This window comes from Echeneis naucrates, chromosome 9 (genome assembly GCF_900963305.1).
Source record: "Echeneis naucrates chromosome 9, fEcheNa1.1, whole genome shotgun sequence".
Taxonomy (NCBI): domain Eukaryota; kingdom Metazoa; phylum Chordata; class Actinopteri; order Carangiformes; family Echeneidae; genus Echeneis; species Echeneis naucrates.
This window is the reverse complement of record NC_042519.1, coordinates 2,789,737-2,808,770: the sequence shown is the minus strand read 5'-3', so window position 1 is coordinate 2,808,770 and position 19,034 is coordinate 2,789,737. Positions and strand designations below refer to the sequence as shown.

Genomic DNA, 19,034 nt, shown 5'->3' with positions numbered 1-19,034 from the left:
ATTAATGATTGCTGAATTAAGTAACAACCTCCAGGTGGCTCATGTCACTTTGTCATATCTTACTGGGATGATTGAACACAACAGAAGAATAGTTCATATTAATGCTTTCGTAAAGTGCTTTTCAAGCAACGTAGTGTTTTGAATAAGTCAAAGGTATAAATGTCCAGAATGATATGTACATCTAAATTGAAATTAAAATGCACAATTTGACCTTTTCGTTTTGTTCTGTTTTTTCATAAAAATGGATCTAAAAAATAAGCGATCCTTGAGGAGTCTGATCTCTTCTGATAGACTACCAGAGGATCTCAGACTGCATCCTGGCTTAAAGGTGGATAAAAGCTCAGACATATATAAAGGCAACAGCCCAAACTTGGTCTGAAAAGTGCAAAAGTCCAAAAGTGCATTTTCAGCATAGAAAAACAAACCAATTCCAACAGTCAAAATATAAGCTATACATAACAATTTTTCCGTGTGCAGTATGTGTTCATTTTTGCTAATTTTCCAGTCTGAAATTATGCCATTACAAATAAAGTGGGTGTGGCAAGATGAAACCTCCAATTGTGAAAATATGCCATTTTTGTGGCATGTATCCATTTCAGGAACACAATTTCAGTTCGTTCATCAAAAAAGAAAACCATGTAAACAGCGCCAACAGCTCCCGTGTGGAGAGGAACAACTTCTCGGCCTGATGAGACTGTTGCACCTTGTTTAACAGCGCTGTGGAGTCAGTACAGCTTTCAGTGCTCTGTGTGCTTCAATTGGAACATATGGAACCATTTGGCCGCTCATACATCACAGCTCAGGCATGTTAACTATTGGTGACTTCAGACTTCTATTGGCAGTGTCTCCATGTAATACTGCCCAACTTTACGGCAGAAATAAACATGTTAAAAAGGCTGGTTGGAACACATTGTTAAGTCCAACATCCTGCATCATGACAATGTGACAATGTTCAACAGTGGATTTGTATGGTACACATTTATGGCTTGGGTAGTTTGAGTGACAGGTGGGTAGCTTCTATTCTATTTTCTACTCGAGGCTTGTCATGTATATGTCTGGCCACCCTAATTGCCTTATTTCGTACTTATTTTAAGCCCCTGAAGGGCCCTTGAGAGGACCAAGTGTCAACCCAGAATGAACTGATCCATTGCTTTTTGAACTGTTTCTTTGATACCTCTACTGTAGTTTGTTATTTAGCCGTCACCACCATGGTTTTTTGAAACCTGTCGAAACAATATTTGAAGGAAAGGGTGGAGCCGGGGAGGAGATAACTACAATCTGTGTGTCTGCTAGTGTATGTGCAACCTGTAACACCTCACAGTTAATGAACACTGTTAAAGTCAGCATCAAAGGTTAGAACAAAGCTCCTGTTGTCAGTGACAGGTACCTCCTCTGTTCTGACACTTGCACAATGCTGATCTCAGCTCAGCTTCATGGCAACCAGGTACACATCATGGCATGAGGGTGTGATTTTCAGGTCTACCTGTTAGCTGACCCCAGTGTTGTGCACTGTTTGGTTATTGCAACTGGATGTTCCTGCTCACTGAAAGTGTACAGGTGTCCACACTGCTGATTCTGAAACCTAGCAAAACATGATAGCTGAAAAAGTATCGGATAAAATCTCTAACATAAACATATAAAATTGGAAGCTGTACAACCAAGAAGAAAGCTGTGGACTGAAGAGAATAGGCTATGGGGAACAATTAAATACATATTAATGAAGAAAAAACAGAATACAAATACATACATACGTGTGTGTGTATATATTTATATATACTTTTATATATATATATATATATATATATATATATATTTTATTCTGATGATGCTTAGGCCAATCGGAGAAGGCCTTGTTGGTCCTGACTGCACTGAAGCCATATTGATCCATTAACAAAAATCTCATACTGCTCCTGTCTAAGACAAATGCCTAAACCATAAGGGCTATTTGGGATTTGGTATCTTTCCCAAAGATGTGTTAACATTTTAGTGGTAACGGCTGGGAACCGAACCCCTGACCCTTTCATATTAGTGGATGACCAATGTACTCTGAGGCACAGCCGTCCCTTGATCAAAAGTATTTGGAAATTGGACTATATGAATTCCACTGAACTGCACTGTTGTCAATGTAAGGCCTTGGACATCTAGAGTTTCAACAACTGACATGCTGACTGGGCCATTTTGAAAATAATTTGCCTGATAAAGTTGTCCATGTTTTTTATTCCAGCAAACATAACCATTTCTGCAGGCATGTTGCTGATTGTACAACTTTAGATTTGGGAAATCTTGAAGATAACATTAATGATTAAGGTCTACCCACCAGCTATGTTAGCTCAGCCTTCTGCTCCTTCAGGAACCGCACTGGTGTTAAAGTTAATGGTGTGTTGGTTTAAACCAGCACGCAGTCCATAAGCTTAAAGTGTCATCTACACATCTTTGCACTTTGTGTAATAAAGTCTTTGTCAGACATGATAAAGGTATCTTTTACTGAGAAAAATGGCATCTTCCAAAAAGGTTACAATTTACTGCAGAAAAAACTTTATGGACTGTTGGGTCTGGCAGAGGGCTGAGGAAGATAATTTTCCAAAAGAAATGGCTTAATAGTGCAAAGGGACTAGAACAGTACTTAGAAATTATGCACTGATATGGAATTCTACTGAGGCAGAAAATGTGCGACAAGGTGAGACTTCAAGGGAACCGCTTTTAAATAAATTGAAAAGGTTTCGCAAACAGTGTAGAAATGTTGCACTTTATTTTCCTCGACCACGCAGGCACTGATCTGGACTGAAGACATTCTGTTTTCAACAGTTACATTTTTTCACAACAGGCCACCCACAAAATCAAGGTCCACATGCATCCCATGAACCTGCTGCAGAGCATTGGGACTCCCACCATGCATGTGTCCTGGTGCATCGTTTTGTCATGTCCTTTGGTAAATGTTATAGTGCCGTGTACCTATATACGACATCAATAAATCAACAATTTTATATCATTTGTATAGTTACTCATTGAACAATCTACTTCTCCTAGTCATTCAAGCTGTACAGATCATTGCAGTTTGTCCATTAATGCATATCTAAATGTGTGAATTGGTGTAGATTGTGAGCTGAGAGGACTCACCATCATTGGTGTGTCTAACACAGTCCTGAAGGACTGCATGCCACTTCTCTTGCTCTTTCTCTGTTGTCACACAGAAGTAGTAGTGACGGGCGTAGGGGTGCCAGAGGATCAGAGGGAACTGGCTGGCACACTTTAGGAAGGGTGTACTTCCAACCTTTGCCTTCACACCTAAAAGGAAACACTAAGTGTTTTTATAGTTTCTTCACATATTTGAAGATTTTCAGTGTGCCTTCAGCTGGTCCAGCATTTACATTAGTTAAACATAGACAATGATGAGATGTAATGGACAAACATATGAACAATAACATAAAGCAGTTACAAATATGTAATGATGAATATGGATACGGCTTGTATGGGGGAGCAAAGGAAAAAAGAAAGTGTCTTAGTGAGATAGTAAATGTAAATGTAACATTATCATTATAAGCCATTTTACATGAGAATATGACTTATATAGCATTTAAGCTAATATGAAATCAATAAATTGATGGATTTCCATACCATTAAAAGACTTCTTCAATACATCACAGACTCAGAGTCTGTGCTGGGCAAAGAGAAATAAATATGTTGATTTATGCCTGTACTGTTTGAGCAGGTTCAGGCAGGACCAAAAACATCCTCTTCATTTATCAGTATAAAAGTTACAGCTTTCGCCTCTGTTCCCCCCTTCCCCACCCGCCCTGGCTTCCTCCTCCTCCTTCTCCTTCTCCTTCTCCTTACTGGGCAGGCTATTGCCAATCAGATCCAGATATTGCTCCATGGATGTCAGTACTTTGTAGCCAGCACAGTTGATGGTTCCTTTGGGATGGAGTTGTCTGTCATGGGACTGGTAGTCAAGACAGGGAGCAGAGTGAACAAGTTAGACAGCAAATCAGTCTGGCATCATCAAAGAACAGAACGTACAGGCTGATTCTCCCCTCACCACTTTGCTTTCATAATAGCTGATGTTATAAGAGTCTGGAACAAAGAGGAAGTGGTTTCTCCATTTCTTGTTCTCCTCCAGGTAATGGAAGAGCGAGCCAGAGAAGATGGACTTGTTTTCCAGGGGAATCTGTGGAATATATTTCAGATCAACCCGTAAAAAAAAACTCAAAAGCAAAAAGACACAATCGTGACAGTACAGAGCAGGAGCAGCTATTGATTTAAGATTTTTTTTTTTAATGGCAAAGCAGAGACATTTTTTATTGTGTGTTTTATAAAAGCACGGCACATCTCAAATTAAACCATCAACCATCAAGTAATATTTATCTCATCAGAGCTCTCAATATACTCTTAAACCAGGCCATTATCGACCTCCATTCCCAACCTCAGTGAGTGTCTATGTGCTTGCTATGTGTCACACTATCACAGACAGACAAATCTATTCACCAAAATAAAGACTATATTGTTTTAACCTTTTGAAGAAACGGAAAGCTATCAGGTTTTCCAGCTTTTGTCTGCTCTTGCGCAATAAAATAACTAGTTATCAGACGGTTAACTACTGGTGAAAATGATTGTATCTTTGCCTTAAGACCATGTGAACTAAAAGAAAATCAAGTGAACCTCTGACACAACAGATGTGAGACATTGCTGACGTCAAACTTTGACAGAACAAGTTTACCTGCTCTTCCCATAATTTACTCTGACAGAGTTTTGTTTTGTTTTTTTTTCATGATGAGAAGGACAGCTCTGCTTCATCAAAGTACTGACACCTTAAATTTAAGACTGAGGGAGGCTCCTTTAATCATTTTTCAAAGCCCACGGACAGTGAGTGTAAGAAATACAAATACATCAATAGAGGGACGTGAAAAGCTTAGGGGCTCACAACTCTGATGGTCCGAACACTCTAAATTGGGTATCGATCCTTGAGTTTGATTCTTAATCAGGACACCCATAAATATGTTTACATTATCTGACAAATACACAGACTCATACCAGACGAAACCCAATTTCAAATGTGGCTTTCATTTCAATCTCAAGCAACCATTTGTGAAGCATTTGGCAACTGGCCACACCACGTTGCAGCTGGTAAATATTTTGGATACCACTAAGGAATTTAGTCCGTCTTACAGAGTAGAGAATGACTATGCTTTACCTTGCGGTGTAGTAGTTGGGGTTGTGGGCCACCTCCTCCTTCTATGTCAAGGCGAATACTGTTGAATAGAGCCACTGCATACTGCTGCTCATACAGACGCCCAAATTCCCCCATAACCTGGCCAGTCCGAGCTGCAACACACACACAAATACATTCACACACACATACAGATGTGCAGGACACACAGGAATGTTTTGGCAGTGAGTTCAAGAAATGTCCTACATTATGGCATTTTTCATTTGACACTTTGAATGTGTGGTATATTTAATGCTCATTGTGTTTCAAACAATGACCATTGAGCATTGTGAGGATTAGATTCTCAGGGTGTGGCAGTGCAGTTATATAGCAGATTGTTGTAAGCATTTTTATCAAGATGATTTAGAAAACAACAAATCCAACAACTCAAAAATGAGAATCTTTCCACTCAAGAAAAGAGCTGCTGACTACACATGGTTCAAATTTACTCAGTGAAAAGTTGGGCACAATTCAGTTACAGTTACAGTTCTCACAAACACACACTGTGCAGTGAAAAAAGTTCAAATAAGGACTATATAACTTTAAAATAGCAGTTGCTGCCATAACCAATTATAAATGGTTAAACTATCTAACTAACACTAATACTACAAGAAAAAGACAGAAAAACTGATTGAGTAATTAAATGAGAGAACTGACCATAACAAACTAAGTAACACAGTGCATAAAGGTTTAGTTTATTTAATTCCCTCATATCAAGTTTTTCCAAAATAAGACCCTCTTTCCACAAATTTTATCTTAAATCAACATCCTGGTGACCAAAGAGAGTGGGCTTTTTATTCTAGGCATTCCCTTAAAATGAGTCACCACAGTTGCCCTTCTCACCTCTCTCCCACAAAGAATGCCTCACACTTCATGAAACAGAGTTGCTTCTATTACACAGGAGTTAAATAAAATAAAAAGCAATGCAATGATTTTCGTAAGATTTGAGATTCTGAGTTATGTATCTTTATCTGTGGCTCTCAGGCCATGCTGGCAAACTTGTTTCCTGTAGGTTAGTGTGATTATTGCTGTATTTCAGGTCCAGCACAGGCCCATCCTCATGGAGTCTAGGGATTTTTCACTCTTGTTGTCTGGCTGACTGGCCTTTGGACAGGAAGTCAAAAGAGGAATGTTACGCTGGACTAAGAAAAAAAAAAAAAAAAAAAAAAAACCCAGTTGTTGGTGTCAGGCAGATTATGAAAAGATCTTCACACATATCACTTAGCTGATCTAAAAGCGCAGCAGTTTTTTTGATGAGATGTCAGGAGTGAATGGATGGACTTGTGGGAGTTGAAAGAAAGACTATGATCACTCAGATAGCTGTCTACAAATCAGAACAAACCACGCCTCAAATTTTCAAGCAGATAAGGAACAAAAAGCTAAGGACCACATCTGGTTCCAGTCCAGTTGTCTAAGAACAAAAACTTTATGCTGCAGTGGATACCCTCTCAAAAACACTTGACAGTTTAAGACTACAAACATAGTCTGGTTTGATGGATTTGGATTTCTGCTGAGGCAGCAGATAATAGGGTGAGACTAACATTTGAACCCAACCTGACTTATAGCACTTATATAAACACTCCAGGCTGGCGGTGGTGGTGCAGTAATAGTGTGAGGGATGTTTTTTTAAACTCACTTTGGAACCTTAACACAAATCAGTGATGTTGTGAATTAGGAGTGGGCAATACTAGAGATTTTGGTATCGGATACCAAGTAAATACAGGGCCAGTAGCGCATATACCCAATTCCTATAGGACACCAAGCACTACTCCAGAAAATGCTATCTGTAACTGATCAACCACGGAAATTATCCCAGTGACCTTGATGAGAATTGTATTTCTCAAACATTAGTGCACATCAGATTAGCGTCCTCCTATTGAGTTGGGGGGTGGGGCACTGTAGGATGAGTTCATCAAAGGCGGGGGAGTTACAGCTGATTCATCATAAACTGCAACAATTCAATCATCTGCATAGTTTCCCCACTCATGTGAGTCACCCAGGACAAAGCAGCTTGTGACCATGGCAACGCATGAAAAAGTTTTCATGAAAGGGTGAAAACTCCACACACTGACTTGCATGACCCATTACTCATGCACTGTGCCGGCCACTGACCTTACCGTTTCCTTCCCGTAACTGCTATAATGACTTTCATAGTTATTTTAACAGTGACTTTTAACCTTTTACAAGCTTCTTTCCAAAGATTATCTACTCCAAATATGTTTATTACAGGATGATTTATAGAACAGGGACTCCAGCTGACTGACAGCAGCTGCTCCACAGAGCCTCCACAGTACAGAAACAGTATGGTTGACGTGCCTGTTTGGAGAAGTAACTCAGTGTAATCACATGACAGACTCCATCAAAGAGCTGAGTGCAATCAAAGCCCTCATTCACCTCAAAAAGAAAAAGACAGCGGGAGATACGCTTAAAGATAATACTACCCTATTTGACTCTTGAGTGCATTAATACGTGTCAGGAAATTTTTCTCTGTTTCTACTGACTATGCACATCCTGAATTAGAATACCCTAATATGGCACGTTCCATTGCCTAAACAAAGCAGAACATGGGTCCTCTCAGGAAGCCTGGCACACAAGTGTGTGAATGCTTATATTTGAAATTCTCTCCACAATGTTGGAGGTCATTATCTATCGTGAGTTAAGAAGTAGGAATAATGCCGCCATGCTTGTTGAAGGCCCCATTCATATGGAAACGAGGCTGATGTAGAACTTCTTTTCACAAACCAAATTTTGTTTCTGTGGAATTACAAAGGATCAAGGAAAAAAACAAAAAAAAACAAGGAGGGAAAACCTCTCAAACCTAAAGACAGATGTTGTCAGCTTCATCATCTTGTCCTCTATACAACAAAGTGTCCACAAGATCAATGATCCAACTTAGTGTCAGCGTTTCCCATTAATTACCTAGATGGTGGCAGGGTGTCACGCTCCATATAATTAACGCTGCCCCACCAATTTCACCATGAACCACAAGATCAGGGCTGGAAACTCTGGAAAACTGTCCTTATGTAAAAAGTATTGGTTCTTAAAAGACATTAAACTCAAGTAGAATTGAAACTTCTTATTTGTGTAAAACCATAAAAAGATTGTAAGTTAAAAAGGTACACCATGGAAATGCTCTTACAATACCTCTGTCTCACTCGTACGTTAGCATTTAGCCTAACCCAGCATGCACCTGTTGGTCACCGACATACCTGGCAGAGCTCTGTTGTGAATATTTTCATTTCATCTTACTGTCAAACACCTCCTAGGTTTGGCACTTTCTTTTTTTTTTAACTCAACATCTGTGTTTCCACACATAAGCATGTTTGCACTGTGTAAAAGGCCACAGATCAGCTGTTTGTGTCACATTTTTCTGCTGAATTTGTCCACAAAAGTATACTGGTCATCTTTTGTGCTGACCATCCTGACTGCTTCTCTGAAATGGTGAAGCACTCCAAGTCTACTGCAGGAAGCCTACACCAAATTACTCAAACACTTTTACAGAGTGGCAGAGCTTATAGAAACCAATGCATTTTCATCATCAGTTTGTGTTCTCAAGGTCAAAAGTGAACCTTCCAACTCAAAACCCTTGACAGAAATTTCTGCTGGCATGCTGCTATTGGCAAGTTGATTTTAAAGCCTATTCCTCAGAGATACACAGTAAAAAGTTCATTGTAGCTCATCAGTGAGATCCAAGCTCTGTGACACACAGACCAATCATCGCTCTTTTTCACAGCATCAACTGCCTCTATGGAAATAGCTTTGTCAGTACTGAAAGGATTATCTGCTGCAAACACTGAAAGGAATCGTGCAGCGCATCAACAGCCAATGAAAGGACAATGGCCATTTCACAAAATGTAATGTAGCCTTTCAGGCAAATCACTAAGCAAAAACAGTACCAAAAAAAAAAAAAAGAAGAAGAAGAAGAAGAAAAGGAGTCAGAGTGCATTCCCAGTGCTCAGTAAAATGGAAAGAGAGAAAAAACCTTGGATCTGTTGCATCATATGTTCCAGCAGAGCTTCTGTTTTCTGAGGCAGACAAAATCAGGTGGTACTTTTCCTGAACACTAATATAAAAGTTGAACCAAAAATGCACTGTGCAGGAAAATGTAGTTATTTCCCAAACACTGCAACTAGGAAAGTATTCACTCGGTGAAAAGATGACTAGAGTCTTCACAAATAATCAAGCAAAGTAGATAAAATACAAAGCTCATCTCTCCAATCTATTAGTGAAAAGTTTGAAAAAACTGTCAACATGTCCAATTATTTTATATATATTTTTTTAAAATCAGAAAACATAATTAGGACAGAATCTGTTGAAAGTGGGATTCAGTTATATTGAATAAGCATTCACTTATTTTATCAGCAAATATGTCTATTTAATTGAAATCGGATATGCTATTGAAATAAATAGGATATAAATGACTGGCATGGGTCATTTGATTGATTATGTTTTGTTTTGTTTTTTTTTATTACAAGTATTTAGAAAATTCCTGCACAGGTTTAAAAAGTGCTAACTGGTATTATAATAGCATCAGTATTACTAATAATTGGAACTGAAGGCATTAGCATTACATCAAGTTAAAAGAAGGTTTGTTATCACCCTCCTGAGCAGGAACCATCTCTTTCTTTGCAACATTACGTCACACACTGTCAACCATGAGTCACCACCCAGCTATAAGAAGATGGTTCAGTTTTCTGAGTAGGACATGAGAGCGAAGACTAGTTCCTCTACATTTCAGCATACAGAACAACTGCTATGTTATGCCGATTTGACATGTGCGCAATGTGATTGCTGCTTTGTAATTAGTTGATGATTTTGTGTGATGCCCTGTTAGCTTCCAATAGTATGTTGTTTCCAGTTCTTGAACTGCAGTCTCTAAACGCAACAAAACTGAGCCTATCATTGTTCTGCAATCACTACTTGTGGCTGCAGAGGCCACTGTTTCCACTGCTCAGCTCAACTTATGTGGTCTTCCTTCCAGTCAGTCGTCACAACCATTATCACCAACATAACCCCACATATCAAAGTAAAACCACTGTCCCCTGTGACTGAAATATTGCTATAAATGGACTGTTATGAATGATCAATATGTTATATTACCAGATTTTTATATTGCTTTGTAATATAATATAAAGCATATACACCTGCACATCCTAATTGCCTAAATATATGATTGGATTTTTTAATCAAATACATTGATATATACCATATCACTAAACATTTTCTGCATCTCCACCTTCTTTTCAAGTATACAAGTATATTTAACTAACATGGTACTTTTCTCTTTTTACACAATTTTGTTTCACTTCTACATGCGTGCAATATATTTTAAGGAACAATACTTGATTTGTAACATTTTCCTATACTCTTTAGGTTTATTGTGAAGCCAGCAGGACTTCAGTTTCACTGCTTTATCTTGCCATCAAACAGCCCTTTTCTTCCAGAACTACATTTCTTTAATAATTTATTTGTACAAATGTTCACAGATGCCTAGCTCTGTACCGAAAGAGCTGATCTATGCAGTTTTCAGTAACATAGTAGTTCCAAACGAGATATGAATCCAGTGCAGGTAATAGACCGAATATACAGAACTTCACACACATGACAAATAACCCAAACTATAATTTTAAATAAAAACAATATGGACTTAAGGTCGTAACAACATGTCAAGCAGCTGCATGAGCTGCTAATGTGAGTCCTGCAGACTCATTTGTTGTGCTGTAGTTGGTTTCCACACTAATTGTCGAGGGCCCCTCTGCAGTGCTGAGGTCAGATATACTACTGTGCTGCCTCCCATCACCCTAGTAATCTAATCTAACTAACACTGCCTCATGTTTACATGGCTGCTCGTTTTATCAGAAATCAGCTCAGACAACGGTTTCAAAATGTCTTCATTATGGAGATCTGAGTTAAGACCAGAAATTGCTTTAATACACCCACAGGAGAGTCCCTGCCCCCTCCTCCTTTCTCCACAGTGCCTTAACAAAAACATTCCATTGAGATGGACCCATAGGCTGACTCATAAATTCAGACTGTTCCCATCGCAGCTCAGGCAAGGATTGGAGCTACATTGAAGTAAAGATCTAGAGCACCAGATGAGAGCTAATTCAGCTACATGTAAACATGTTTACTGGGGTAATTAGAGGCAGAGCAGGAGTTTTAGTTCAACTATCTCTTGAGAACATTTTTAAAGTGGAACAGTTTTGTCCTGGCAGCCAAGACTGCCCCTTCAGAGTCCACCACAACATTCTCTATTCAAGAGAAGCCCTGCATAATTTATGCCACACTTAAAATCCAGTCTATTTGTATTGTGTAAGAAACCTCATGTTTTGTTCACCGCTTTGTCTCATAGTAATGAAATCTCTACAGTATAACAGATAATGATCAAGGCGACATGATGAAAGACATGCATTCAATGAAGCTAGGTTTCTCCTGGTTGCATTATATTGTAAATTAAAAAGAAGAATAGAAGCATTCTGGGATTCTTGCCTCATGAGCAACTGACATCACCCATTGGCTTTGTGAATTGCCATCTCTAGTTTGTAATTTGGCCATGACACATCTTGGTTTTTTTGAACACAGAGGAAGCCATACTTGAAGAAGGGAGGGGGGCTGGTGTGACCTGTCCTGTATTCCATCCCCTGCTTTCTGGTCTATTTTTCTCTAAATGGGACCATCATTTAAATTAACATCTTTGCATCGTTGTATGGACGGCTTGAAACTAGAGACTAAAAGCTTGGACATATTAGGAAAAGTTTACTATGCGAAAAAATAAAAGGAGGAATAGGGGCAGTTTCTAATACACTTCAATACAAGCAGTAGTTTCTACCTGACGATCATTAGATAGAAGGCAGGTTTAAGGCTCTTCAACATTGGCATCATGTTTATATACATGAAGCCATGAGATCACTTTTCCCTTCAGACCTAGTTCTGGCTCCGACAGAAGTGAGTGTCCTGTGGTTAGTCCCCCTCAGCAGCAGGTATTTCTGCAATCTAAATCCATGAAAAAACAAACAAACGCAAACAACTCTCTGTGGTGACAGGGATGTCTTTGAAAAGTGACAGTGCCCAACACTAGCCTGCTGGCTAACCTGCACTGCCTCCGGAGCCTGGCGCTTTACAGGGGCCAAGAAAAAAACACTCCAAGAGAGGATTTATTGTTTCCTGACCCCTCACAGACAAGGGTGGGGAGGGTTTGGGCCAATTCTTGCTGACCAATCCCAATTCTCACAGAAACACACGCAGGCAAAGGGAAAACATGAAAACTCCGCAAAGAAAGGCCCAAGGCCCAGAAAACCACCAGTTTGTGAATATGATCAAAAGATAATAACTTGCAATTTACAACTCTTTCGGATAACTTTTTTTTTTTTTTACGATAAATGTACTTAAAATTACCAAGTGTAATGTGCTCTGTTAGAAAGGATAGTCATCCCTGTCTGTCTCTGTCTCTATTTTAAATGATTACATAATTTAAAATTCAGGGAAGAAGTGCACTGAATTTTATCACATGTTTATCAGGACCCATTTGCAACCCTTGGGTAAGGATCCTCATTCCAAGATTAATCTACAGTGTCAAAAGGTTGTTGGAAAGATAAATAACTAAGAAATGCTATTTTCCTGCCTGTTCAGATAATGTGTGACATGGAGAGAATTGAGCTCTGACTGCAAATTATTAGAGGGATTTTTGGGCCAGCATTGTGTTTTGTTTTGTTTTTTTCCCTTCTTCTTGTAAACCTCAGTTTAAGTGTAAAATCTGTTACAGATACACAGTTTGATTGTTATAGTTATGCTTATTGTTCTGGTGATTATTTTTTGATATTGGGGAATAGTGTGCAATGTCCTTCTCTAGTAAAATGTCAGACAACAAAAGTTTTATAACAAACCAACCTCTCTTTTGTTATTGCTCAACTTTTTCTCACCATTGTGATGCAGTACAAGCCTATAGTCCTACTTCCTGCAGTACAGTACTCTAAACCTGCATTGTGTGCCATTTGCAAGCTGTGGGTCATTAAATGTCTGTAATACTGCTTATGTGCACCACAGTTTGACAGGCTTTTGATTTAAAATAAACTCCTCACTTGAGCGTGACTGTTCTTGCAGTAGATGGCCGAATAAAGAAATCAGTTTGCCACCAAAATGGAAAAAAGAAACCTTGGAAACGGAGTGTTTGGAGCAGACTGATGCCTGAGCTTTTGTCTGATGGAAAATTACTTTAACATCTGCTGTCCTAATTATTTGAAACATTGGCCTTATTTAATTTGAATATCCAGCGTTATGACATCACATAGATGAAAAAAGCATAACATGTCCTCCAACGTTATTCACTGGACTTCAGTTTCAATGAAGACAGGAAAATGGGATTATAAAGCTATTGAGTGGTAGTTCGTATGTGTAATTGTGACACACAGGTGCACCCTTGCCAGTTTCCAAAAAGGAAATGGGAGATTAGCCATATGATGTTGGTCATTTCCCTGTTCCCCACCCCCACATCTCCCTCTGAAGTCGAGTGAGTACAATGTTGGAGGTTTTGAGGGATGTGCAACAGCCGCAGGAACTCACACTAACACTCTTTTATCAGCAATCAAGGCAGCCCTCTTTCTGTCACATGGCAACAGATAGATGCAGACTATTCATCATCTGGGCAGAAATTGCTGTCTGGATGCAATGAGTCATTTACAAATCTGACTTACTCGACTGAGAAGATCATCTCCGCAGAATGTAAATATTACCTCTGGCACTGTCGTCTCCTGCCTTTTAAATGTAACAACTATGAACGTGTGTGTGCAGTTTTAATGATAAATCCAGGCACTTCCCTTGAGGCTGGCCTGGCATTGAGCTTGTCATGGTTGCAGAGACTGTGTGGCGCTGCAGCTCAAGGCCTGGAGGAGGTGTCCTTCCAGTCACACTGACACACACACACACACGCACGCACTTTTCATGCATTCCTCAGATTCCACATATGTCTGTGTGTCTCACTTTCAATTGGCCACTCATTGTGTTAAAGAAAATAATAAGAAAATAATAAGAAGTCTTATAATTATATTATATGTAAAGAGAGCGGTACAGTTAGCATGAGAGCAACCACTCATACTTTATCAGCCACTGCCAGTAAAAAGCTAATTAATGATATAAAACAGATAAAGGATGCTAACCAATCTGAAGCATCAGCTAGTCTCTGAATTTGGTGATAGCAGACTCCTGGTCTGAGTCTGGGTCTGGGTCTGCCAATGGATTTACCATCCTATTCCTTCAACTGGAATATCAAACAAGCCCGGAGAAAACTTTAGAACAGCTTGCATCAGCAACAACAAACAACCTAACCAATTAGATCATCGACCATTCAGGTTCATCTTCAAGTCCCTAACTTTGATCACCTTTGAGCTGCTTTTGAGCTTCCTCAGCTTCTTATTCGCTGTGCATTGTTTTTGTTTACACTTGTGCTTGAAATCCCATTAGGAGCCTACACATTTTGGGACATTCGCCTCTTTGGTTGGTAATCTTGGTAACATTTTTGGCATCAACTGAAATGCTCCCCACGAAACTACATCGATGAACTTCGTTTTCAGAGTGCTCTGATGAGAAACTTAACCATCTATATCAGATGGAAAATTGTATAGTATTTATTAATACAATTTTGGTTTCTTAATATTAAAAACATCATATTTGAGTTTTGTCTAAAATGTAACTGCAGACAAGCGGCCATCTCAAAGAATAAGCCTATGATGACTGTTAACTGGGTGATGTTTAGTATTGTGGGTTTCATGTTTAACATGGTCTTCTTAATTTCATTTGAAGTTCAAGTGAAAGTGATGGTGATGTATATATTAATGAATAAATGTAGTCGAACAAACCATTTATTCTCAACATCCAGGATTCCCTTAATAATATCAGCAAGTCACAATCAAACCGAGGGCGTGTGAGATCCATATATGGCAGCTTTCACCTCACTGTGCACACTCATTCATCTTAATATTAATGTTATAGGTTTGATTGTTTCTAGGCCATTCTTGTGTTTTGCTATTGTTTTTTTAATCCTCTGCATTCCATTATTGTTGTGTCTGCGTTTTTGTTTATACTGTATGATTCTAATGTTTTGCCGACTGCCTGACGGAAAGTGTCTTTGAGCACTGTTAAAGGCGCTGTATAAATAAAATCTGTTATCATTATCATCATCTTCAGTATGAAGGAGTCAGAAGTACAAAGCAATCCACATGCTCTGACGTATGCTGAACTGCTATCCTTGATATCAAGTGAACACAGTTATCTCAAGCTGCATCCTGTAGATGCTGTATTGCATTTTCTCTGCCAATGTCAACTCCACCAATCACTTGACAGAAATTCGAGCATAGCTGAACAAGGTATGATTTTTTTAATATACGAAGTGCTGCTGATATTATTGCAGCCTCTCTTTATACGTTACGTTCTAATTTGATGAATGAAAATTGTTAGAAACTGCTGGTTAATGCCACTGCGATGCAAGCACATTCATTTTCCACTTGAGTTATTAAATAGTCTCACTATTAGTTATTATAATAGTCATTATAATGTCTCCAATTTAAAGTGACCTTTCAAGTCCAAATGACTGCAACAGGAAAGTTAATCTGAGCTAACACGCTGATAAAGTCAACAGACAGGGTGGGGCAGGCCAATCCAGCTCAGTAAACTCAACCTGCATAAGTGTTAGGCACCTTGACTTCCATTAAAATCCAACTACCTTGCTAGTATCAGCAGTCTTTTCCTCATAGACCATTCATACTTTAAGATGAGCTGAATTAGGACTCAAGGACACAGAATAGAACAAAATCAGGATAAAAACACCATTCATTGATGTTCAATCAATAATATAAAGGCTTGTTAGGCTCTGTTAATCAGTTAATTATTAAATTATTTTCATCAAGCAAAGATTCCAAACACTAGACATCAGGGATTTTATCTTGGACATTTTCTGGCATGACATAGGCCAAAGCGTCATTAGATTTATGGGCAAAGCAGTTATTAGAGAAAATTAATTGGTAACCTTGCTCCCAAATCCTGAAAATATGTAAAAACACAAGAATTACAGCACAAAAAAAAGAGGAATTCCAAGAAATAACAGACATTTAACTTTTCCAGGTTTTACCATCTACTGGATACTTCACCCATACTCAGGTGACACAAGACAAGAAAAAAAAAAAAAAAAAAACTAAAACTTTTTTTACACAAATAAAAAAAAATGTTTGCATTTGATGCCAATACATTTGAACATGTCGAGGTGAAGATAAATTAAAGACCATACAACTTTAGGGGGAAAAACTCTCAGATCGGAATGGAAGGGAAACTATGAGACATAAAACTGGTCTAAAATTAGTTGACCAAAAAGCTATGTCATAATTTCTTTTGGGTGGCGGGGGGATGGGGGGGTGAAGCGACTTCTTTTTTCTTTTGAGCCTTTGTTTTAAAAACTTGTCCACAGCCCTGCTGACACGCACACCGGTATCTCCCGTTTGTTGCAACAGCAGATCAGTACCGATGGGCCTACAGCACTCCCCAATCAAAAAAAAAAAAAAAAAAAAAAAAAAATACCAAGCGTAAGTGTCGGAGTGAAACTAAGCTCCAGTTTAACTGACTCCTTCAGACTTCGGCGCTGCGTAAAAACGCACATGTGCCAAAACGCTAAACCAACGGAGAGCCCCTCACCTGAGATAATCTCCCGCTTGGCTTCATCCAGGTGACTTGAAATGACGTCCCCCATGGTGGATGAAACACAAAGTCCCAGACTGACTCCACTGCAGGTCGACGAGTCTTTAAGGACAGGAGAAGGAAAATCCGTTCACTTCTGCTGAACCCGAGCCGACTGAAGTCCGAGGGAAGACGGGCGGTGGAGCACACTGCGGCCGAGGAGACAGTAAAACTCTGCAGACTGTCGGACGGACGACTGTGTGTGAAAGACACACCCTCCTTCAAAGTTAGAGAGGAACTCCCACCCTCCAGCGGCGGTGCGTTCACTGTATGTGGGGAAAATGGCACAACTCAGCTTCAGAATCGAAAGTCCCCCAGGCGGTAGGTGAAGTTTCGGAAATAAGGAGCTCACGACTTTAAGCCACAAAACTGACATTTCTTTGGCAGTTTCAGTTTCTCCCCTTCACACCTTAATAGTGCAAAATAGTAAAACACACCTCTGGTGCCTGATTTGGTTGTGCTGTCAGTATTGAAATGAATTTGGTTTGCTGTTAGTATTGAAATTGATTTGGTTTGTTGTGAATATTGAAGTGGATTTTGTTTGTTGTGGATATTGAAGTGGATTTGGTTTGTTGTAAATACTGAAATGGTCTTGGTTGTGTTCTCAAACTGATTAAGATTTAAGGCCATGAACAGAAGTGAATTTTGGATGAGCGTTTCTTCACTGTGGGACTGTGGAACTATGTTTTGTCATATTTATTTTCATATCTACTCCTAAGTTATAGTGCATTGACCATTTAGGGCCACCATAGATTGCTGAATTGCCGGTTACAGCGTATTTGTTATTAATCTTAGGCAACTATCAATCAAATATTAGTCCTATACAGTCATGTCTGCATTTTAGTGGAACTTTAAACTTGACAGTAAAACCCACCCACTGATTGAACTTTATACTAGTGACGTGTCGTTCATGAACGATTATTCGTTTTGAACTAATCTTTTGTATTACTTCTGAGTAACGAGTCATCTGAGTGAATGATTTTTTTTTTCCTTGGTCCCGCTGGCTCGCCACAGGCTCAGATTTGTTTATGAACGCCACATATTTTCTGTGTATTTCCAGTGACTGATAAAATAGGCTCTTCAGGTTCTGAGTCTCTCATTTTTTTGCCCCATGGCCACAGCGTAGGCTCAGTGTAGAAATTAGTGATTGGTTCACGACTCACAGTTACAGTATAGGTCTTCGGGTCCTGAGTCTCTCATTCACTACTCCCATTGACGCTGCGCAGTGGTACTGGCCTAAGCATTCCTTTTAAGGAGGTGGCCTTGTGGGTAATGCGTGACGTAGTCAACACGTTGTTGTGTGTACACTTGCAGAGAAACGTGCATGTCCCTCTCTTCAAGGAATGGTGTGAGAAGTCACGCCAGCTGTAGCCCCTGTAAGTGTAGAAATGACCGATTCCTTCATGACTCATAACTTTGGGTCTTCGGGTCTTTCTTTCGTTGTTCACGTGGTTACAGCAGTAACATGACCAATGCTGTTGTTACTGGTGAGGAGAGCTATCTGACGTTAGCACAAAGTTAACGTTAGCTATGCAGCCATGGGATGGATGTTTAATTTACCTTTCTGTTGTAATGAATTCATACACTACAGGTCTTCAGTGACCAGATGGGCTAAAATGAACAGCCATCATAGAATGGGAATTTTTTAATGATAGGCGGAGTGTTCTCCTACAAGCAAATGAAGTAATCAGTCATTTCACCTTCAGTAGGCTATGGCCCAAAAGGGTGCTCGATAGTTTCACAAAAGCAATCATTATGTTACTGTGGTCATAGATAATATACTATTATCGCTGTGTAAATGCATTGGTCAGGCCACAGGGAAATGTCTCAGTTCTGCCTAATGTCCACAAGTTTGATTCACTTAGATTTTTCATGGTCAGCCAGAGGGTGTTTCCAAGGTCTGCCCAAACTGCCAAGATTCCTGCCCAGGTAGAGAAACATTTAAACTTTTAAGTAGCTTCTCATTTCTTTAGCATTAAGTAGCTAAACTGCAGTTTATCAAGTATGAAAATGGAAAGATGTTGAAGAAGAAAGAAGCTATTGCAATGATTTTCAACCAGAAGAAATGTCATCTGCTGCAACTATAATATAGCACAAATTTTTATTTTTATTA

At 39.2% G+C, this 19,034-nt stretch overlaps 1 protein-coding gene across 1 annotated transcript in view; it reads right to left on the bottom strand.

Moving 5' to 3' along the window:
- niban2b (niban apoptosis regulator 2b) overlaps window positions 1–17,108 on the bottom strand; it is a 30,779-nt gene extending 13,671 nt beyond the window's left edge. Inside the window, exons 1-5 of the mRNA XM_029510496.1 lie at window positions 16,880–17,108; window positions 5,189–5,319; window positions 4,037–4,165; window positions 3,835–3,940; window positions 3,118–3,285 (exon numbers count right to left, since the gene is read on the bottom strand). Of these exons, the coding sequence (XP_029366356.1) occupies window positions 3,118–3,285; window positions 3,835–3,940; window positions 4,037–4,165; window positions 5,189–5,319; window positions 16,880–16,934 (589 nt within the window). The 5' untranslated portion in view covers window positions 16,935–17,108. The remainder of the gene's footprint in view (window positions 1–3,117; window positions 3,286–3,834; window positions 3,941–4,036; window positions 4,166–5,188; window positions 5,320–16,879) is intronic.
- Window positions 17,109–19,034: the final 1,926 nt, after the last annotated feature.